The 22,687-nt window shown below is 44.9% G+C and overlaps 2 protein-coding genes across 2 annotated transcripts in view; one reads left to right on the top strand and one right to left on the bottom strand.

The window, feature by feature from the left end:
- Window positions 1-1,728, top strand: part of LOC102040177 (protein CASC1-like) — an 11,069-nt gene extending 9,341 nt beyond the window's left edge. The window contains exons 4-6 of the mRNA XM_031064257.1: window positions 334-533; window positions 695-808; window positions 1,384-1,728. Coding sequence (XP_030920117.1) covers window positions 334-533; window positions 695-808; window positions 1,384-1,659 — 590 coding nt within the window. The 3' untranslated portion in view covers window positions 1,660-1,728. The remainder of the gene's footprint in view (window positions 1-333; window positions 534-694; window positions 809-1,383) is intronic.
- Window positions 1,729-2,096: 368 nt separating this feature from the next.
- Window positions 2,097-22,687, bottom strand: part of LRMP (lymphoid restricted membrane protein) — a 34,496-nt gene continuing 13,905 nt past the window's right edge. The window contains exons 16-39 of the mRNA XM_014310709.2: window positions 21,965-22,128; window positions 20,388-20,508; window positions 19,775-19,937; window positions 17,907-17,968; window positions 16,913-16,978; window positions 16,016-16,124; window positions 14,760-14,907; window positions 13,876-13,957; window positions 10,355-10,401; window positions 10,207-10,271; window positions 9,994-10,110; window positions 8,470-8,552; window positions 8,273-8,345; window positions 7,495-7,549; window positions 7,382-7,409; window positions 6,711-6,851; window positions 6,182-6,316; window positions 5,299-5,446; window positions 4,369-4,412; window positions 3,692-3,769; window positions 3,519-3,583; window positions 2,978-3,079; window positions 2,735-2,839; window positions 2,097-2,340 (exon numbers count right to left, since the gene is read on the bottom strand). Of these exons, the coding sequence (XP_014166184.2) occupies window positions 2,097-2,340; window positions 2,735-2,839; window positions 2,978-3,079; window positions 3,519-3,583; window positions 3,692-3,769; window positions 4,369-4,412; window positions 5,299-5,446; window positions 6,182-6,316; window positions 6,711-6,851; window positions 7,382-7,409; window positions 7,495-7,549; window positions 8,273-8,345; window positions 8,470-8,552; window positions 9,994-10,110; window positions 10,207-10,271; window positions 10,355-10,401; window positions 13,876-13,957; window positions 14,760-14,907; window positions 16,016-16,124; window positions 16,913-16,978; window positions 17,907-17,968; window positions 19,775-19,937; window positions 20,388-20,508; window positions 21,965-22,128 (2,445 nt within the window). The remainder of the gene's footprint in view (window positions 2,341-2,734; window positions 2,840-2,977; window positions 3,080-3,518; window positions 3,584-3,691; window positions 3,770-4,368; window positions 4,413-5,298; window positions 5,447-6,181; window positions 6,317-6,710; window positions 6,852-7,381; window positions 7,410-7,494; window positions 7,550-8,272; window positions 8,346-8,469; window positions 8,553-9,993; window positions 10,111-10,206; window positions 10,272-10,354; window positions 10,402-13,875; window positions 13,958-14,759; window positions 14,908-16,015; window positions 16,125-16,912; window positions 16,979-17,906; window positions 17,969-19,774; window positions 19,938-20,387; window positions 20,509-21,964; window positions 22,129-22,687) is intronic.

Consider the following 22,687-nt stretch of genomic DNA (forward strand, 5'->3'; position numbering starts at 1 on the left):
CCTTGCTGCATTCAAGCCTGTTCCACCTGTTAGAGAGCTGAAGAGTTTTCCTCTCTCCTCCCAACTCTACCAAGAGAAATACAGGGAGTTCTAGCAGCCTACTACTCGTGCTCCTTGTTTCTTCTCAAAGTTCAAGCTACTCATGATTATCCATCTGTTCATTGGTGTATAAATCAGTACACCAGTGTCATTTCTAATTCCTACACAAGGCTGGCTTTCTTCAGGATCTGTAAATGAAAGGTCAGAGCCCAGAGTAGCAGATGATGTGGGTAATACCCAGCATAGCAAAAATATCAATATTTGAAGCCTAAACCAGAAAGGAGCTTCCATGACCAGTAAGTTGCTTTCACTGGTTTGTACAACAGGATAATCAGTGTATGTTGTCTTCAGTAGTGGTGGAAGAGGAGGAGGTGCTTTCCCACATCACAGGGAAATGGATGAGTCCTCTTGCCCTCAGAGCAGCTTTGAAAAGAGCTGGGGTGAACATTTTCCCAGCAGAGTACTCTCCCAAGTATGTCCCTGTGCCCAGGAAGGTGAGTGCCAGAGAGGTTCCTGGTGGCTTTTCCCTGTTTTGCTGCCCTGGGAGCTGCTGTGCTGCCAGCTGAGGCAGGACTGAGTAAAGCAGGCTCTGGCACTGCTGTAGCACAGGGAGAGGAGAGAGATGTGTTTGTCTGATTTGTGTTGTGCCCTGCAGGCTGCCCTGGCAGAAGTGAAGGCCTATGAACAGATGGCTCTGCTGGCAGCTGCTTTTGCTTTTGCTCACAGCAAGTGGAATGGAGAAGCAGGGCCAGAGCAAGTTGTGTTCAAGGTTTGTGGAGTCCCAAACTTCCAGGGCAGGCCAGCACTGACCCCATCCCCAGTTAGAAACAATTAACTCACCCATGGTGGCTTCAACCCCTGCCTCAGTTCAGTGTCACAGGCTGCCCCTGAGAGCTTTCAGGGGACACAAACCTCAGCAAAGACACTTGCTAAGGAAAATGGAACTGAAAAGTCACCAAAGGAGGCTTTAGCCAGAGCTGGGGTAACAGAGCTTCATGCTCTCCAGAGGCCCCTTGAAAATCAGCTATCTGCTCTGCCAGCTTTTTAAAGAACAGCTGGGACTTGCTTCCTGCCTGTAGGGTTTCTTTTGCTCCCTGCTGCAAAGGAGGCAACGAGCAACCTCTCTGTTGGTTTGTCTCCACCTGTGAACTAAAACACGTGGTTAAAACTTCTCCCAGCCTGACAAACACTCCCACGTGTGGCTGGAGAAAGGCAGCACACCCCACTGTGAGAGCTGCAGTGGCTGTCTCACTCTCAGGTTAAATGCATGGGACACACAAATACTGGAATTTGTGCTCTGACAATGGCACAGGCTTCACCTCAGTGCATTTCTTCCTGCAATAGGTGAGTGAACGTCTCACAGCAGGTTCTGCCAAAGGCAACCACTGGTCTCTCTTGATGTTCAACGGTGAGAAAGTGCAACACCTCAAGCTCACTGAAAGCAGTGAAGCTTTTTTGGAAGAGCTGGAAGAAGAGTCTGAATTTCACTCCACACTCTACCATATGGTCAAGGATTCTGCCAGCAATGAAGCCATGGAAAAAGTGGAAAGAGCTGGCTGCCTGTTCATTGATTCTGTGTATCAGCTGCTCCTTGCTACCCGAGTCTTAGCATACTCTTAAATGCTGCATGCTTTCCTTCAAAACTTTATTATCAAAAGCTTTCAATAAAGTTACATTTCAAGTCTTAAATCCTTTTCTAGTCAAAACATTGAAACAGGTTCTGAAATGCAAACATTTTATCTTTGTTCAAGCAAAATAAATTCTTTATTCAATTGTGGCTAGACCACCTAGACATGTTTATTGTTAGCCATGTTCAAAATTGCTGTTCTTCTGTAAACCTCAGTAGAGCTGAGATCCTTTTAGCTGCTTTTAAAGATGACTTTTGTCAGAATGGAAATATTTTTTTTTCATTTCAAGTCATGCTTTAAAGAAAAAAACTTCATCTGTCCCCCCCAAAATACCCACAACCCAACAAAACAAACCCAGACAAGTAACCTTAAATAAGGCCAGCTTCAGCTCCTGTCCTGCAGAGCACAGCCCCGGCAGCAGAGCCAGGGTTACATCGGGGGAGGGCCGAAGTGCCGCAGTCTTATGTAGGGCCACAGCAGCTGCTGCAGCGTCCTCCAGGCATTCCCACTGCACACAGGGGCTGCTTCTGCTGGCCTCTGCAGGGACAGCCCCACCAGGAAGCTGGTGAGAGCAGCCAGCAGGACCAGGATGGACATGGACGCCCAGAGGGTTTTGTTGGTGTTGCAAAAGGAAGCCTTGAGGTGGGATGCCCGCGCTGACATCGAATTGTACCTGGGCAGGGCAGGAAAGCACAGAGCCCTTCAGGGTTTCCCCAAAACGTGCAACTCTTCCCACCCCACCCCACAAAGCCTTGGAGCAAACTAGATCCCACAAACATCAAGAGCGACAGGTTGTTACTGTTTTGGGAGCTGTGCAGGGGGCGCTAAACTGTTCTGAGTTTAAAATACAGTCATGGAAGCAAATTCTTGAGAAGCTGGGGCAGCTCAGCCATCCACCCATGCTCCCTGTTCCTCACTCTGGTTCTGAAGAAGATTCACAAAAGCTGCCTTGCAAGAGCAGCAAGAAATCTTGCTCCTAGAAAGCACTGAAAGTCCTGGCCTTTTGTTTGAACCCTCTTCTCAAGTACAGCTCCCAAATGTGCCTTTAACTTGTGAAAGAAACTTACATTGACTCCAGGGTCCATTTGGGTGGGTGTTTTCCTTTTTCAGAGACACTTTCCTTCCTAGTTGGTTGTTCCTGTACTTCAGCAGGTGATTCCAACTGCTCATTCCTGTAAACAAGAATCAACAGTTCCGAAGCTTTGCCAAATCCACAACAGCTTGGCTTTATAGCCCTGACCAGGTGGTGAATTAAAAGCTCATTAAAAACTAAACCAGCACACCTGGGAGGAGGCTGCTGCTGAACTTACTTGGTTTCAAAAGGCTCCTCTTCATACTCTGCCCAGGAATAGGTGCTGAGGAACCTCTGCAGTGAAGGACGCTTCTCATTCTGCTTCACTCCTAGCCTGCCCCTGCCAGGTGTTAAACATATTTGTCTGATTTTCCCCAGCAGATAGAGAGCAGAAGATCAGAAATTTAGCAGCAGCCTACTCATTTGGTTAACCACAAACAAATAACTTACAAATTTAACTGCTTGAAATTAGGACCATTAAAAAAAAAACCCAAATGAAATCAAACAAAACTACAGATCCATCCGCTGTAGATATTTAGATTTCACAGTTTAGTTTCTAAAGCAAAAAAGTAGTGGGATTTTTTTTTAAAGTTCTCAATGCTCAATAAAAAAATGTGAGCTCACAAGGCTCATTTACCTATTATAGCACATAAAACTAATGTGAAAGGTGTAGCCTAAACATTACTGCACTCCAAGATGCTCCATAAACTGCTTACTACAGGTACAGTTAGAGTTGAAAAATATTTGCCCTGTTCAAACACAAGCCCAGGTGACTTTACCAACTGCTTGATCTCCTGCTGAATCTGTCACTCCGTTCATCCCCATCAGGTTCATGGAACTGGCCCTGGAGGAGAAATTTGCCACATTTACTGCACTGGCATTCTGAGGCTTCATCCCAGCCAGTGCTGGGGAGGTGAAGCACCTCAGCATCCCTCCAGCAGCCCCTACTTACCAGTGGCACCCCAATCCCTGCATTCCCAGCACTCCTGGGCACTGTTGCAATGCTAACTCTCCGCAGGGCTGACGAGGGCTACACAAATAAGAGGCATTACTGGCTCTTAGCAAGGCACAACTGGGTTACCCACTGAGCACACAAAATACCATCTGGTTTGTACAGGCTATATTAAAAAAAGAGATGCTGACACCTAGCGTGAAGTGACGGACAAAGAATCCAATCTCAAGTACAGATCAAATCAGATCTTTCAAGCAGCATCTTTCCACAGTGCTTTCTGCCCACCTGAGTGAGGCTGGCTGCACAGCTTCTAGCAAAATACCAACACTGAAGGTAACTAAATTCCCCTAACCTGGCTCACAGGAATTCCTGCACTCAGCAGTTTGAACTGCTCCCATATTTTTGTGCTAAACCTTTAATTCCAAGAGAACCATTCATGAACAATATTTCTTAACCAGTGAGTGAGAGCCCAACCACTTCTCCTCCATCTTCTAAGGGGGACCACTTAGAAGGTTGGTGGGGTGCCTGAAAAGTAGATCCTCATGTTTGATGACACCAGCCTATATTTGTGACAGAAAAGCACCAAGTCAAGCATGCAGCAGGGCACCAGCACATAAAGCAAAGGAAAACACACATACACTTTAAAAAATTTTGAAATTTCATGTAAGGACCATTACCTTAAAGTTAAAAGGACCTGGTAGCTTCTTATTTATAGATTCATCTGTGAAGAGATCAGACATCGGAGCTTTACAGGAGGATCTTGCTGCTTACAGGAGTGCAGTGAGGTTAATTTGCAGCCTAAAGTCTGACTTTCTGCAGTGTTTAAGCAAAGCACTCTCAGAAAGCAGAAATGAGGTCTCAGGAAAAAGCTTCCTATTTTATTTAATAAGTTCATAACATTCACACATTACCATCCACTGCAAGCATCAACTTCTGTCGCTATCATCAAATATATTCCATTATTAAGGTAGTGTCCTATTACAGGACTGTCTTTCACAGTCAGGACTACAATCCAAAAGACTCCTGCAAGGATTTTATGGTGTGGAAGACTTCCCTTTTGGCACTTAAAAAACACATCCTATTTTTCAGAAGAGTTTAATACATCCCTGGCAAAGCTACAAGTGCACAACACTGGCTGCAAACCTGGCTCCTTAGAAGGGAAAATAGAGGCCCCCTGCACTTAAGGGGTTTGTAATTTCCCATGTAGAAAGGATGCAGGCTGTAGAGACCAGCCAAAGCTCAGCTACCTCGAAATAGCTACTGTGAACAAGCACCTAAACTTACTGCTCACAAGGAATAGGATTATCATCAGCACATGCCATGCACTTTGCTGAAAGCCAGGACATTCCTGTGTGCTTGCAGTAGTCCCCCACACACACCCTGAGACCCATGACAGTCTACAAGTTTAATTTCAGAGAGCTGCTTTTAATAGTGTTAATAGACAGCTGTTCCCCCCCCCAACCCCCATTTTTAGAAGAGGTGACAAAACCACTGTATAATTCTGTCACCTAAGATGTGGAGGGATTATATGACTATTCTGCAGCTATAAAGCTATAAGGGCCTGTCTGGCAGGTGCTAGAGAGGGGAAGGAGGCTTTTCCTGGTTACCTCTGTCTCCAAGGGAGCTGAAGGACCTCTCGTTCTGGAGCAGGACCTGCTTGAGCTCCTCGAGCTCGGCGTGCTCTTTGGCGTACATGCGCTTCAGGTTCTCCACGTGCTGGATCATCACCTCCACAGCCTTGCTCACTCGGCTCTCCTGAGGGAGCAGGCAAAGTAGCAGCTCTCAGGAACTGCCTCATGTTTGGACATTTCCCCCTCAAGCACCTGCTCTCCTCTGCTGTCTCACTTTTATCCTCCCTTTCAAAGCTTCACTACAACCCCTGTCCTGGTGGCACATGGTACACAGGTTTCATTTCTCTGGGGATCACTCTTGTTGCAAAATCAACCAATCAATCTTCAGTTTGCCAAGCTCTTACAACTCATCATCATCACTTCCTCTGATCTGCAGCCTCAGCTGCCACCATGCATTCGCTGGTATTGCCAAGTCATTTTTATGCTGCTCTGGGGTATTATACACAACTACACCTAACATTTGAGCGGGACTTGGTCATTTGGCTGATTAGCTGCCCTTTCCATAAGGCACAAAACCACCTTTGCAGCATCAATGCCATTGTTACCACACTGCTTGGTATCCTGTACATCTCACTGCTGCAGAGTCTTTATTGTTTGTTTTTTTCCAACCAGAACCTTATTTCTGCTGTGAGTTTTTGCACAATTCTAGTGCAGCATAGCTGCTCTCAGTGCCTGGGATTCCTTATAAGAACACAGAGAGAAGAGAAGGCCAGGACTAAGTTATTCTGACCAGTCTACACTACACACACCAGATTCCCAAAGGCAATCCTGGAACCATAAGCCCAGCAAGATGTGGCTTTCCCTTTGCAGTTAGAAGCTTTTAGCTTTGTACAAAGCACTTTTAGATGGAAAGTGTTACCTGATTAATAGCTCCCAACATCTCTGCTCTGCTGGCAACTCGAGCTGCGTATTGGCTAAGGAACTGCAGGCTTTTCTGCAGCTTCTTAATGATCTCCTGTGCCTGGTTATCTTCTTCACACAAAGGAACTAAAGCCTAAGAGTACACATTGGTAAGAAAACTGGTGTGAATTATTAACAAAGAGTGAAGGTTGAGCTGATGACACTGAGGAGCTGCATTCAGGTCCACATCAACATCCTTAATCAGTGTAACTTGGATAGAGATCTCAAGTGGGCAGAGACTGGAGCATAAAAGCAGATGAAGCAGGGGTCAGATGTTTGTGCAACAAAAATTCCCTGCTGCCTGAGCATGCAATACACTTGGATCAGGGTTACCCTTCATAATCTCTCATATTTCAACTGCATTCTCCAGAACTTCATTCATATTTGCTCATCATGTATCCCATGCACACACCCCCACTTTAAAAAGCTGTTTTAAGAGAGACACTCACATCTACTTATCTCATCCACCCTACTAGCCCTGGCCATACCTCTAACATATTCACAGCATTTGTGATCTCCTTTTTCAAGTTTTCTTCAGCCAGGTCTCGGGACCTCTCTTCAAGCTTCACTCTTTTGTCCAAGGTAAACAAGTCACACTTAAAACCTAAAGACAGCCTCAGGAATTCAGCCTGTTGTGGGAGAAAATATTTCAGAAGAATCCAAGCAATGCAGAAGTTTAAGTAGATTTGGACACTGGTATGACAGTTGGGGCTATACCGTGTGACCAAAGTTTAGGAGAGATACAGAAGAATAAGTGAACATGACCCACTTCCTTAAAGCAGGTCTTCCCATCTGTAGTGATGGTGGCAATGCTCTGCAGCCAGGAGAGGTGACATCCTGGCAGCACACTGTGCCATCTGTGCCTTTTGACAAAACTGTCTTAAATCAGCACATTCTGCCTGGGAGGAGGTCACATCTATGCTCCTTCAAGCTTGCAAACAAATGTCACAGTAGTGACAAGTCTTTGTTCAATTTTACAGATTTCCACCTTTCTCCATCCCATCTCCTGCAAAAATTTCCATCAGGCTTGGAAAGAGATTCAGAAGTTAGCCTATAGAAATACATCCAGTTTAAGCTGGATCATTGTTTTACATAGGAGGAGTTTATCTACAAGATTTGATGTCTGAAATACTTCAGGATACAAGCAGTTGAGACTTACCTCCACTTCCTTCTCATTTGGGGAGTCACTGTAGGGGAAGAAAAAGAACCATGGAACAGACTGTGACTTTAAATTCATACCTGCAGGCCATCACTGAAAGTCAAAACACTTACAGCTCATTTTGCTTGGTTTTATCTCCTTTAATGCCACCTGCAGCGGGTGAACTCCCTGAGAAGAGACCAAAAAAAACCCATTTTCAGATCAAAGTGAAAAAATAGCCTCCCCAAACCAACCTGTGAGGGACTTTTAAGCTTCCACAGAACCCCCTGTTCAAGATTTCCAGTGTTAAGCTCTCACCACTGAAAAGAACTCGTGTGCCTCAGGTTCTATTTGTTGTGAGGCACCACAGCACTGCCACCTGTACAAAGCCCCAAAAGTCAGTTGTTCAGGGCACTTCAGCTGGCATCTTATTAGCACAGAAATGGTTAATTGAAGGTTTTTGCTTCAGGATGTTATGCAGTTTACTACCTCACCAGCTTTTAATGATCTCTAAAGGCAAAAGAGGAGGTGATTTGAAATGTAGGTATGTCTAAGGAGAAAAAACCTCCTGCTCCTCTATATCATGGATAGCACAGAAATGCTTCTTTTACAAATCTTTGGGGAGAACAGGAGTGCCAAAACTGTTTCAAATATCCCAACTCCTTTGCAGCTAAGAATTTTCCTCCTGTGTTGAGGAATGTGGAGCTGGTTAGATCAGTATCTGCAGCAATCAGAGCAGCAGATTTTGCACGACACCACTGTTCTTCTAGTCATTGTGATCTCCAACTGCAGGTACCAAGCCCTAAAACAAAAGCCTCTGATCACACTTGGTGTGGGACAGGACCTCTCTACACAGCTCTGGACTCAGCTTGTGCTCCAGTAACATGAAGGTGTCCAGCAAAACCCCCTTACCTTTCCTGCTGGGAACCACAGCTAATGCTTCCTCACTCCGCTCTTTGTTATTTTTCTTTTCCTGGTCCACTTCCTAAGGGCACATCAGAGCAGTTAGAGCAAGGGAGCAGCCACACCACCCCTGGAGGGGCGTCTCCCCTCCTTTGTCACTGCTCAGCCAAGCGAGCTCAGCTTTTCACTGTCACCAGCACTCTTACCAGGTCTTGCTTCAAAACATTTTGAAACACAGGCTTGTGTTCTTCTGTGGCCAGGGAGGATTCCCTTGTGATCTGACTTGGTCCTGTGAAAAACATTCCCAAATCCAAATGTAACAATTAATAAAGCACTCCCAGCTTCCAACACACACCATTTTAGCCATGGGCCAACCAAGCTAAAAAACTGCACCAAATGCCATGAAAGACCACTGAGAAAGAAAGGAGGCAGCAAAGAACACTATAAAGACACATAGGAAGAAGTAATGATAATTATGATTGGAAAAAAATCCCCATAAGAAGTGTTATATGTCTACAGCTGAGAATATAATGTACTTCGTGTAGTTAAAGATGCAGGAGTTACAGTAATATTCCCTTGGATAAATAAATTTTATTATTTTGCTACCAGCATGGAGATTTTTTTTGTTATTGGTATGTTTGCTGTTTAAAGAGGCAGCTTTTAATTAGTATTTATACCTTTAAAAACATTTAGAATATTTTGTTTTCTTCTCTGTTTATGCAGTCACACAGCTGTGAGTCAAAGAAATGGTGCAGGGAAAAACAAAAAAAGAAAAACAAAAACCAGAAAAACTCCAGCTTCAGGTTGGAAGCCTGCAAGGGGAGATTTATCAGTTCTAGTATTAGGAACACTTTCTTTTCAGAGATGTGCAAAAGATAGCTGGATTCTCAGACCTTAAAGCTATTGAGACTTCTTTAAATTCGTTCTGCACATCTGCTTCCTCTTAGCTAAAGGCACCTAGATCACATATGAAAATTAACAGTAGAGGGAAATTAGTAGAAAGAAAATGCTTTTAAATGAAGGGACAGAATTAGATTTCCGGAAGATAGTACTGAGGAAAGAAACAAAACCAAACAAGAAACTATAGTCTTATATTGAGGTAAAGATTAAAAAGATATTATAAACAAACACACAGAGGTATTCTGTGCTGCTTATTCAGATTAGCTTCACAAACCCAGCTTAAACGCAGTGCGTACAGATGCTCCAGTTTTGGTTTGATTTTATAGTTTTTCAGTGGAAGAAAACCATGAGAGCTGGTAAGAATCTGGTGGGTGTTTATGGCTCTAAGCAAAGACAGAACAACGTTCAAATGCCTCTACCCTCACCTCTCCTCTTGACCCATCCAGCTTCTTGTGCAACAGCCTTGAATGAGAGGAAAGTGCTTAGCGGCACTGTTGAACTAAATAACCGTTTAAACCCATAAAAACATGTTTTCTCTTGTCAAAATGGTCTGGGATTTTGTACCCACTCACTGTTTTACCAGCTGAGCAAGCCCCAAGGTCTCACCAAGTTGCTTCATGCTCCCTTGCCTGCAGTGCTGTGGTAAGAGGGGTAAAAAACTTTACTCCTACTCAGCTTCACAGAGGCTTGAGAGCACTGGCAGGTGAAAACACTTGCAAAAATAGAAATTCTCATGTTGTTGCTCTTACTCAGCTTCCTCACTTCAAAGATGTGCTGGAAGCAAACTGCTTCCTCAGAGTGAGCAACAGGCAGTGCAGCAGCCACCATACCTGCCATGGGAGCAGCTGGCTCCTTACTGCTGCTTGTCTCCACTGCCACAGAAGTTGGCACATCTTCCCCTCTCTCATGGAAGCCATTGGATGAGCTTTCCTCCATAACAAGGCAGCCTGCAACACCAGACAGCAGAAACACAGCTTTGTTCAGTAAGCACATAAAGACTTGGGCACATCCAAGACTCCCAGTGCCCCTGGTTAAGGACTCACCTGGTACTGGTGCTGTGCTTTCCACTGAGGATACAAGAGCTTCTTGGGCTGATGGTAAGTGATCACTGCCAAAACAAAACCCTTTCAGATACTTGTCCACAGGATACAGATCTTAATAAAGTCTTTTATATCTTGCACAAGACCTGACCTGGATGCGATCAGCATGGCTGGTGGTGTTGACTCCTCACGGTCAATCTTCAGAGAGAGAGAGAGTAAGGAGTGAGTATCAGAAGGTTAATGCCAGTATAAAGCTTGTATGTCAAAACTTTAACTTTCCCAGCTGTGCCTAAATTATTCCAGCAGTGAAGAATTAGCTGGTAAGTTCACAGATCCACCCACTAGTCTAAAGCCATCTCAGGAATGGCTTGTACTCGGAGAGGTGTTTTTGTTCCCCACTCTGTGGTTGGCTCCTAACTCACATCTCCAATGACCAACAAACAAGTTACTGCACCACCACTGCTCCATCTTAACTTTGTGCATCAGGAGAGATCCATTTTCAGGGTCTGGAGCCCAAAACCTACAAATGAGGGGCACAGACCTTCACTTGGCTGTAGAGATCAGACTCATTAAGTAAATATACAACTGCTAATAGTCACAGCATTAGCAAGCAGATGGTTCAGAACACCCGTGTGCTGTGTTGTACATCAGCGTTATATATGACAATTACCCAGCCCCTTCAGAGGCCTCAAGCCTCCCTAGTGTGCAAGCAGCAGAGGAACAAAGCAATTAAAAGCTGGCAGTTTTGCTCATGTTCCTCTAGTTGCCACAGTGCGGTTTTGGACCTGAGCCTTATCACATCACAGACAAAACCAATATCCTCTTGAGGCTTTGAATTTCGAAGGAGGTGCTATTTGTGCAATATCCCTCTTCTGCATTTCATCCTGGAAAGCTCCAGCTCGCTCATTCAGTTGTTGGGTTGGTCTCTCTTTATGGCTGAAAATACAGGGGGGAACTGATGAGGTTTAAAGGGTTAAGCTGTTAATGACTTGTGCTGAATTACACCCGATGTTGAAGACAAGTGCTGAACAGAAAACAAAACCAGCTCAAACCCTCTCCTCTCTCCAAGAGGAGAAGGAAGGAGGGCAAACAGCTCCCTACACAGCAAGCACCCAAGAGCACTACTGAAGTGTGTGTGGAGAAACAACAGAACAACCACATCAGCAAGTGATTGCCTGTGTTCTGGTATCTTTCCTACCCCCTTCAAATGCCCTCAGAGGACACAGGAAACCCAGCAAATGAGAACAGGAGGTATCCAAGGGCCCTGGTCATTCCCAAGAGTGACCAACTGCTCCTAGCATTAGCATGTGCCTTTTCCCTCCTCCCTGCCCTGGCAGAGCTGGGCTGCTCTTTCACAGCCCTGACCCAGCCAGGTGAATGCTTCCCCTAATGCAAATTCAGACTATTTTTATTATTGTTATTTGAATTCTCTCATAAGTTGAGGAAGTGCAGCAATACATTTGCCTTGTTCAGGCAATTGGGTCTGCAGAAGTATTGGGAAGGGAGAACACCATCATGTTAGAAAGAAAAGAAATCTAAAGGGCTTTTAAAACTAACACACAGTGCCCAAGCAAACAGAAAAGCCCTTGCATCACCTATAACTGAAATGATGCATTATGCTACATTGCCTGTACCTGCCCAGATGGGCACATGGTCAGTGATTTCTGCTCGCAATGAAGGAAAACCCTCAATTCAGTTTTTAAAACCCTAAGCTGACTGCCAGGATTGTATACTCCCATGGATTCCACATAAAGGGGAAAAAATCCCAATTAAAGAGAAACACCACATTCTAGATTTCTTAATAAAATAGAATCACAAAATGGTTTGGGTTGAAGGGAACTTTAAAGATCAAAGTTCCAACACTGATGTCCAAGGGACATCTTCCACTATCCCAGGTTGCTCAGACCAACATCCAGCCTGGCCTTAGACACTTCCAGGGGTGAGGCAGCCACAGCTTCTCAGGGCAGCCTGTGCCAGGGCCTCGCCACCCTCACAGTAAAATCTGTTGGCACAGAGCATTGGAGAATGCCACAGTCCTTTAATGAGGAAGAACAGCCAAAGAAGACCCTGAAGCCCATCCCTAATCACTTTTCCCACCTCTATCCCTCTAGCATAATAATCCAAGGGTTCTTTATCTCAGCCCATGAATTCTGGCCACAGTCTTATAACAACTCCCCCCAAACAATCATTAACATTTGGAAGACCTGTCTAGTTTTCAGGCTGTGGTATGACTTCTACATTTAAAAAGCCAAACAAGAACAAAAAGCCCAAGTGTAACTTGGCTCTCAAGTGCTCCTTTATTAAGTAGCCCTTGAACTTCTATGGTGACAATGATTTAACACAAAGAATTTGACTTACTTACAAGCTGATCTGCTCAAATACATGTGCAACTGCAGAGTAACAAGACTCCAAAGAAAACTAGGGAGACTTTTTGTACTGAACAAGGATATGCAACTTTTCCTACATGCCAGTGTTTAGAACAGATACTGGGCACAGCCCATTTGCCTTTTCTCTGGGGCAAGCTTAAACATTTTCATTTCCCCCCTTCAGAACATTCGTGTGCAAAGCTTATACTAAAAAGTGATAACAAGGATGGAAAGAGACATTTTTGAGCCCAGCTGGAATTACAGAAAGCCCCAGAGCAACAAAGCACAGATGTTTCACACACCTTTGCACAGCTGTGATTTTCCAGAAGGACTGTATAAAGTAGGAACCCTTGAGAGGTTCCTCTTTAAAGGCACTTAATAGCAGCACAAGCTGGGAGTTCTTCAGCTGCTCTACCCCAGTGTGCTGAAACCACAGAGTCCCCAGCACTCTTACTTTCTACCCACACTGCACTTTCTGCTTTGATTTACCACTACAACCAGACCATCCTGTACTCACAGGTACCACACACCAGGCAGGATCACCCTGAGGCTGGCTGCTCTGTGGTCCCAAAAGGTTATTTCCAGGTTCACAGAAACCACTGATCAATATTCTTCCACCATCCCCACCAATACAGGAGTTTGCAAGCTCATTAGGAGCCCTGTGTGGTGGAGCTGAGGTCTAGACTTCAACAGTGAGGATTGAGGCACAGCTTAGGTGTGCTGAGCTGCAGCTTCTCTTGCTGCTGCCACAGGGAAACTGCAGCTCGAGCTCTAGATCTAGGATTCAGGGCAGCAGTGAAGGCATAACTGAGTACACCAGCTGAAGGAAAGCTCCCCTACAGCAAAGATGGCATTTTTCAGCTGTTACATGGTGCCTGTGGGAGGAAGTGCAAAGAAAGGCAGTACTCCCAACTGAAGCATCCTGTGGCTCCTTGCAGGTGGAGAAAAGGAGTGAAAACACTCAGTTCTTCCCTGGCAGAATCAATTGTTACTGCAGAACCAGCACTATCTCCAGCCTTGAAACCACGTTTAAAACACTCCACAGCTAAAAGCATGACCCAGTTTTTGAGTCTTGATGTTCAAGACCCAAAACATCAAGACATTTCATTTTATAACCAAGGTATTGAAGAAACATGCCCAAATAGAAGGGAACACCCCCCACAGCACCCTGCTGACTGGTGCCAGCTCCATCCACTGTGGAGCAGTGCTGATTTATAGCTGAGCCATCTGCACCTGGGTCTGAGCAAGGCACAAAATGCTCGAGCCTGTTCAAAACCACATCTCGGGCATCAGAGCCAGCACTCACCTCAGCAAGTGAAGAGTCCATCATTGTAATGGAAACAGGAAGGTCTGCATCAGTGTAGTCATCAGCAGAGCATATTTTCCACCTGGCAACACAGGCTTTATTTGCATATTGCCCAAACAACAGAGAGATAGAGTGCCCATTTTCCTTAAGCACATAACAACTGAAGTCACCACTCTCTGTGCAGTCAGTCAGCTGGTCTCTTAGGGAAGGAAAAATTCATCACCAACATCAATCCCTCCTCCCCCAAACAGCAAGAACCACCACCAGTCCTTTTCCCAACCTCCTCCACACTGCACTATTCTGCAGAAAACCAGTGGCAAAAGCTTCGAGAGCTTCTGAGTCTCTTGCTGTAGACTGCCTGCTTCTGCGCCTTCTGGAACATCCTCATCTTTTAAAATATTCACTGCAATTCACTTCAGCTTTCATAATCTCAAGCAGTTCAATCTCTATTTTAAAGATCTAAGGAGGCAGCTTGATAGGCAAGGACCTCAGAATTCCTGCTCTAAGCCCTGCAAAAGAAGAAAAGTGACTCCTCAAAGCCAATAGCATTTGGCACCTAATGGGAACACCAATTGTTAAATTGGTGTTAATTGTTAAATTAGAGTTAAACATGGAAGATAGACAAGACTGCCTAAATCATGTCTCAGTTCTCTAGAATGAAATAAAAACCCCAAGGTGTCTGGCTGGTTACCAGCAGTTCCAGTAAAGAATTCTGGTAGCTATGAACAGAAGCAAAGTGCTGCCCTGGATCTCCATGGGCTGATCACCAGGTGTCCAGTATTCCCTCCAAGGAATGGCCCTGCAGCTGAACCCAGCACATGGAATCTGCTAGATCCTGTTGACTCTTCCCCCCTTCACCCCAAAAGGTTATTACATCACCTTACCTGCATCCTCCTAAGGTCACATCTGAGCTGGACACGTGCCCCACGTCATGCCTCTCTAAGGTGCAGCTGCCAGAGCTCTGCCTGCAAGGCTGGTCCCAGCTGTGCCCAGGAGGGTTATTTGGGCAGGAGGTCTCCAAGGTCAGAGCATCTGGTAAGAAGGACAAGCACGAAGAGAGATCATGACAATCCTTGGCAAAGTTGGATTTAGTTACAAGTTTTTGGGGAACTCTAAAATAATCAAGAAGCAGACCAGCCAAGCAGAGATTTATAATGAGGCAACTTCTATCTTGGTAAGAAAGGCTTTGGTTGTGTGGCCTCAACTTGTTCTGTAGATGGAGAGTTTGACAACATGTAGCAAAGAAAGATTTGCTTCCATTCCCATCAATAATGCCTGGAATTACACTTGAACATGTATATTCTGTGTGAGAAGAGCCTCTGTGTGGTACCAGCTCACTGCTGGGAGAAACACTTGTGTGTGAAATCCCAAGTGCAGCACCCTGCAATGCATGGCTGTCAGTGGCCGCTTTTAATCCTCATAAGGCTTGAGAGTTGCAGGGAAGTTCAAACAACTCAGGAGTGCAGAAAAAAGCAACAAGTACAATCTGCTGGGAAAGGTGGGGTGGTTCAGCCTGGAGAAGAGAAGGCTGAGTGGACAGTGGCACAGGCTGCCCCAAGCAGCTGTGGCTGCCCCTGGATCCCTGGCAGTGTCCAAGGCCAGGTTGGATGGGGCTCTGAGCAACCTGGAATAGTGGGAGGTGTCCCTGCCCATGGCAGGGGGATGGAATTAGCTGATCTTTAAACTCCCTCCCCAAACCATTCTCTCACTCTATGATTTTATTCTCAGTAGCTCTGTTACTGCTCAGGTTGCTAAACCAGGACTCGGCTCAGCAGCCAAGGAGCAGGACATCCCAGGATGTGCCAGTCAGAGGGAATGAGAAGAACAGAACTCACACCCTCTGGGCCCAGACTGACAAGCATCCTGTCAGGAATATACTTGGATGTATGATTTATACCAATAGTTCCTGAAGATTCTGGGAACAGTCTGCCAGGTTGACAGACAGCCACCTCTTCAGGCCTTTCACTGCAAGCCCTGTAATCATGGTTCAGATTCCTGGATTACATGCAGAAATAGGTTAAAGCCCACAACAGATTTTCCACATTCCAGCAGCACACTCAGCACTACTGAGATTGTTCTGTCAACTCTTTCTCTATTTCAGGTGAAAGACAGAGAAATATCCAACACTACCAGGTCTTACCTAGCAGAGGGGAGTTGTGCCAGCGTGAAGCACTCGAGGGCAGTGCCCAGGGAAAGTCAGAGTACGAGGTGGGTCCTTCATTCCATGGTCTTTTGGAGCAGTGGAGTTGCTAATTGAAAAAATAAGAAGTGCTTCTGTTTCACTGCACTGAATACATTAATGCCACCAACTCCCCCACACACAGGCATCTGCATAATGTAACACCAACAGTTACACAAATACATCTTCTGTGGCTTTTTTGTCTAGAAAAGCAGAAGAGCTCATATCTTTAATGGGCAGAACAGTTACAGGAAGAGGCAGGATAATGAAACTTTGCACTTGCAACAAAACGTGTTGGTTCAAACTAGGTCTGGAAATAAATCCTACAAAACCAGGCAAGATGAGTCTAAGAGGAGAACCAAAGTAGCCACTCAAATTCTGTGAAGAGAGTTAAAAAAAAAAAAAAGAAAGTAATCCAAAACACACTATTTCAGCCAAGGCAACAAGCCAAGAGGTGTCATCTGAAGATGGCATCTGAGAAGACTCCTGACACAATACGTGCAGAGCTGTTTTTGACCTAAGGTTGCTTCAACAATGAAAAACAGAAAAGAAACTGGAAGAAGTGCCATCTCCAGACTCTGATCCTTCTCAAAAAGCAATTTATCATATGTGTGTGCTGTGCTTCAGAGGAACCCAGCTTTGCAATAAAGTTTGGAATATGCTTTTGTACGCATGTAAACACCTGCACACACATAAACATTCTTTAAAATAATTTAAAATCAATATCTGTGTAACTCAAAGTTTCTCATGAGAAACGTTATTTATTTCCCTGAGGTGATAAAGGGAAAAACTCCCACCCAAATAAACCCAGCATCCCATTTTAAGAGGCTCAGCACTGATCACAGCAAGCACACTTACCTTCCCTTTTACATGTGCAGCTACTGTGGGCAGCAGAGCGCAGTCAGACTCTGCCTCTGCACAGCACTGTTGTAATAGAGAGAGAGTTTAAGGCAGGCAGGTAAGGGAGAAAAAAAAACCCAACAAAAAAAAAAAAAAAAAAGGAGAAGGAGCACTACACCACTGATTCTGAGCAAAATGCAACTTTATCTTTCCAACTGAACTACTTGCAGCTATCAGTTGCAAAATTGCAATGCTGCAGCTGTTTGCCCTTGCTACCTTCAGCCTTTAATTCTGCAGACCCTTATGTACAAATATAAGTTTTATTCATGTGCAGATGGCCCAGCTTTGACTCTGCTCCTCTGATGCTCCTGTCACAGCCTAGGGGACATTTCAGGACCTTCTGTTTGCTGTTTAAATACCTTGTTGGTCTGTGCTGAACCCAGAGTGCTCAGATCCTGAGCTATGATGTTCCTTACCAGAGCCAGTTGGGAAAAAAGTCTCTCCACGATGTTTCCCCCTCCACCCCCTCCCAAAGTTGAAGCAAGTAATTTTATTCAAAGCAAAGCACTCCAGAGTTATGTAATTTCCAATGTATTTCTCCACAGAGGGCCACAAAGTTAATAACTGTTTCACTGCCTATTCCAGTGTCTGGGTACTGAAAAAACCTTACATTATGAAATTTTAAACATTTGTTTTCAAGCCTGTCTGCAGACTGGGACAAAAATCACACCATTGCATCAGGGAAGGTTTCCCTCAGCCCCTTTTGATACAACCACAACAACTGCTCACAGTGAAGACCAACACCACACCTGTAGGTCCTGACACATTTTTCCCAGAAGGCTGAACAAGAAAAATAACATGCAGATTTGTACATACAGCTTATGTACATGTTAGAAAAGAAGATAACAGGTGCTCCCAAACTGTTTGCAGGTGGTCTCAGCTGAGTTGTCCTTCCACCAGAACCCTTCCTGTGCAAGCCCACCTTTCCTGCTCCCAGCAAGGGGCACCATACCTGGCACAGCAATTCACAGAGACGCCTCTGCAGCAGTTCCCATCTCAGGGCATTAGCAGTTGCTATGAAGAGACATTTACAAGTCTAACAGGGCTCCTAACAACTTGATAACAAGCAATCTGATGTTACAGCATCTCTAAGTACTCCTTATCAGAATTTACTGGAGTTTGTATTAGTCTGGTTAAGCCTGCAACAGCTTTTCCACAGGAAAGAGAAAACACTGGACATCTTCACCTGCAAATCAAGGGCAATGCTTCCCCACATCATTAGTGTTAGGATGCCACAGTTCCCTGTGGAAACAGATCCTTCACTTACAGCTTGGGGGAAGAGAAAAATTTGTCCTTTCCAGCTGACATCCTGTACAGAAGTTGTAAAGTCCGTGGGCTTTGTATTTAGAAGCATTTTCCCCTCTTACTGTGCAGGTGGGAGGAAGTAGGGGGTTGGAATGGGTAGGTGGGGAGGAGACCACAGCCCAGACCTTCAGTAAGAAGAGGCACCAGACATGTCTGCCTTTCTAAAGGAACCAATATAAAGCATTTTTATTATTTTCTTCGGTGCCAGTCTTGTTTGTCAGCCCTGTTCTTCCTAATGCTTTGCAAATCCTCTACACATCTGCCAGTTTATTTATCTACAGAAAGATTTCTGTAAAGTAACTGGAGTAATTTAAAGCCAAGGTCCTAGTCATTTTCAGGGTGGTGGTGGTTCTTTGGGGGTTGACTTTTTTTTTGGGGGGGGTGGGTGGGTGGTTGGTTTAGTCACAGTGGCACCAGTCTCACATATCTGGGGTTCTCTCTTGATCTACTCAAGCCCACTTTGCAGCAGAGCTTCATCTACTCAGAGATGGAAAATGACAAACTATTTCCACTGTCATGCCTCTTGCTAAGAGCAAAATAAAGCAGCTGCATGGTTTGTGGGAAGCATGAAAGCAACATGAGCACACACCCATGAACACCAAAACGCTGGTCAGAGTGGGGCAAGCCCAGTTTGGAGCTGTTCCTGCCATATCAGTGCAAAGTTGTGCCTTAGAGATGAAGCAAAGGGTCCCAGGGAGTTTTTCTGGTGAGACAAACTGTGGCTTCACATGGAGTTGTTTGCAATGCACGTATATTTGTTGAGCCTATATGGTAACTGTGTGCCTGAGGGCAAAACATTCAGAGGGCTTAAATCAGTCAAATCCCTTTTTTCTAAGAAAGTGATCAGACTCCAGTGTTAGGAAAGAGAAAGGCCACGTGTTCTGGATTCAGACATCTGCATGATTTAAATGCCCAGGTTATTGAGGTGCTGATGTCAGGAAGTGAGTCAGAAAGAGGCAATATGAAGTTTCCATGGCTCTGAGGCAGAAGTTGCACGTGTACAAGGCAGTGACAGGATTGCTTTCCACTGAAGAGAGCAGCCTAACACCACACAGCTAGTCAAAAACACAGAGCAAGCACAACCAGCAAACAGAGCACAGAACGTACAAAAAATCAAGTCTGTTTGGTTCAGAAAGCTTAAGAAAGAGGGGTGGCTTTGTTAGGTATAAGGTGGGGAACAGTACTTTTGGTAAAGGAGTACCTATGCCATATGTGGAATTACTAATCCCTCTTCCTAGGACTGGGGATTTTGTTGGGAGCTTCTGAAGCTTTGGTGGATCCCAACACCCACTCCTTAGGATCCCACCTGCTTCTCAGCTCAGATAGTGGCAGATCTCTTAAAGGAGAAGGAAAAGTAGAAAAAAAAGGGGGGGGAAATCCCAAAACAACAAGCAAGACTCCACAGACCATTTTACTGGACGACCTGCAATCCTATCTTCCCTTGATGTAACTAAACCCTGAAGTACTTTGTCCATGCAAAAAGTGAATGCTGGCACATTTCCAGAAGTTACTCACTTTTGTGGTCTTCCACCTTCTCCTGAAGCAATTGGCAAGTGCTTTCTAAAGCAGCATTCACATCCCTGAGCTTCTGCTGCTCAGAAATGGCTTCCTCCAACTTGCTCTTCAAGGATGCTGCTTCTTCACGAGCAGAGTGAAATGCTTCAGCTTGATCCTCCGCCTAAGCACAAAACAATATTTAGGGAAAAAAGAAAGGAATAAAAAAAATATAAAATAAAGCAGCCTGGCTAGCACAAGAAGGCTCTACAGTTCATGTAAATGAAACCAAACTGCATCTGTTCTTTCTCAGGAAGTGATAAAGCTCCCTCTGAACTTCTGCATTTTTACGTTGGGGTGGACTGTGTATGGAAGCTATTTTTGGGTGCCTTTTTTTTCCCCCCTCTTTTCTCTTTTTTTTTTTTTAAGCCACCACAAATATGCAATGCTGCCGCTTTCATCAGCAAACTGTTGTCACCACCCCCTCAAATTTTACTTCCTCTGCTGGTTCCACTCTTGCAGGGAGGCACAGCACACGGAACGCGCGATTCCCTTCCCCAGGGCAGCCGCGCGTCGGACGCGGCCCTCGGCATCTCCTTCTGCCCCACACAGAGAGAACTGGGCTGCCCCTTACGTGCTTGCTGATATCCTCCAGCTGCTTGCTGGCTTTTTGCAGCTCTAAACACAGGTCTTCTGCCTGGCCACCTGCCAAAGTTTCTTCTAGTAGCTGTTTGGCAGTTTCTACCTTGCGCTGGCTGCGGAGCAAGAGAGAGCACAAACCACAACCCATTAATGACATTTCAGAGCAGGCTGGCCTGGGAGGTGACACACTCTGGCTGCTAGGACATGCATCCAAAGTCAGCTGTCACACACTGCAGCTCCCCAGGATCCAGCACCAGGGAATCACACTTTTTTTTTTTTTACAGCAGGAAGGGGATGAAGGCTTTCTGGGCTTTCTGTAACATTGCTGGGTACCACAGGGGAATCACCAGAGAACTGGCAAGAAGCAAGAGCTCAGTGGGGCAAGCTTTTGCACTTTGGACAACAGAATGTGTTTTCTCAGGGTCTAGGAGAAATAGTGGTTGGATATAGAGGCATTCTAGAAAAAGATACCCAGGAGCTATTACTACTTCAGTGGATTGATTTCTTCACATTTGAGAGGGAATTTCATTTGACAGGAAGCAGATGCCATCAGTACTGGTGCTAAAGAGGATGGCTTTCAATAAAACCCTTCTTTTCCACTGCAGAAACCCTTGCCCATTTCCTTTCTAACACATCTCAGTTTGTTTTTTTTTTTGGGGGGGGGGGGGTGAGGTGTTTTTTGGTTTGTCGTTATTATTTTAATCAAAATTTTGATACAGAGACAGCTTTAAAAAACCAAGCCATCAGTATTTTTATCAGCTCTTTCCCAGGTAGAGGGAGAGCATGCAATAGGTGGTTCAGTGGGAGGTAAGTCAGGCAAAAGTATTGTACAACTGCCCTGCATCAGCTCTCAGGGCTGCCCAGCCCTAGGAACATCCCAAACCCAGGGATGGGGCTTGGAGCAACTTGGGATAGTAGAAGGTGTCCCTGCCCATGGCAGGGTCTTGGAACTGGATGATCTTTAAGGTCTTTTCCAGCCTAGGCCATTTTATTATCCTATTTCTAAGATCACAACTCACAGAAGGAACCATATGCCAAAAAAACCTCACATTTTCATATTCAATGACAACTCATTGAAGCTACACCCTTGGGGAATTGAGATAATGTCTTCCCTGAGCCTAGCAACTGTATCCCAAAGCAAAAGTACCTGCAGACAGATATTTAGCAGCTCTTCTGCTTCACACAAACCCAGGAGGTTTTTTTAAGGGTTCCACCTGCTCAATAGGCAGTGCCCTTGTGCTTTAACTGCTCAATCTGTGGTCTCCCTGGTGTTTTTCAAAGGGACCTTTCAAGGCTGTAGATCAGTTCACTAACAAACCTTGACTCCCACACAGTGTAGACCTTGTGCTAAAACCAGATCTACTCTCCAAAACAGAAGACCATTTCCTCTGTGAAAAAAATCTTGAGAATTCAGTAGACTTTGTTCCACTAAAAAACCCACCCCAAAATAAGATACTAAACAGCTAAGCAACCAGAAAAAAACCCTAAAACCAAATCAAACCAAAAGAACCACCAGACCAAAACCCAACCTCCCCTCCCCAAAAAGACACAGATGCTTTGAAGGGGTACCTAGCAGAGAGCTTTTTCCTTAGGTGAAGTTGTTCTGTCTTGGTTCTCCTCAGGTCGTCTGCCACTCGAATAAAAACTTCCTCTAAGGATTCATTGCATTTTTCCAAAAGTTGGAGTTTCTGGGTCCAAAGATGTCTTTTTTCCCCTAGTTCTTGCTTGAGGGCCTGTGGAATTTTGAAGTTGCCGTGTGGTTAGAGGAGGAACAGAGCCAGAGAATGAGCCAGAGCCTTAATTTACATGGTGAGAATTGAGTTCTCTGCTCCACCAATTAATATCATCACCTACATCCCACACTATCAGAGTAAAGATAAAACTCCACCAGCAAGGTGCCCAGATACAGCAACAAAACCCACAGCTCTTAAGAGGAAGTTTTAATAAAGATCATCTTGCAGGAAGCTCTAAAATTTATAATTTAGGCTTCTGCAGACCTTTCCTCAAAGTACAACTGAGTCCACTTAGTCCAAATTGAGTTTGTATTACAGCAAAATTAATGAAATAACCAAGAACCAATAAAACCTGCTTGCCATACATGCTTAGCAGATGATCTGTGCCAGAGATGACCCCCACCATGAAGGCTTTTAGATTTACCTCTGCTTTGTTGGAGGGAAAAGGGTAAAAATTTAGTGTTAGGTAAGACTGAACTCTCTATTTCTCTGAACAGTGACTTGCAGTATAAAGTCCTGAGAAGAAGAATCCAGTGCTCTCTCTCTCTCTGACCTTTCT

Source organism: Geospiza fortis, unplaced genomic scaffold (assembly GCF_000277835.1).
Source record: "Geospiza fortis unplaced genomic scaffold, GeoFor_1.0 scaffold242, whole genome shotgun sequence".
Lineage (NCBI taxonomy): Eukaryota > Metazoa > Chordata > Aves > Passeriformes > Thraupidae > Geospiza > Geospiza fortis.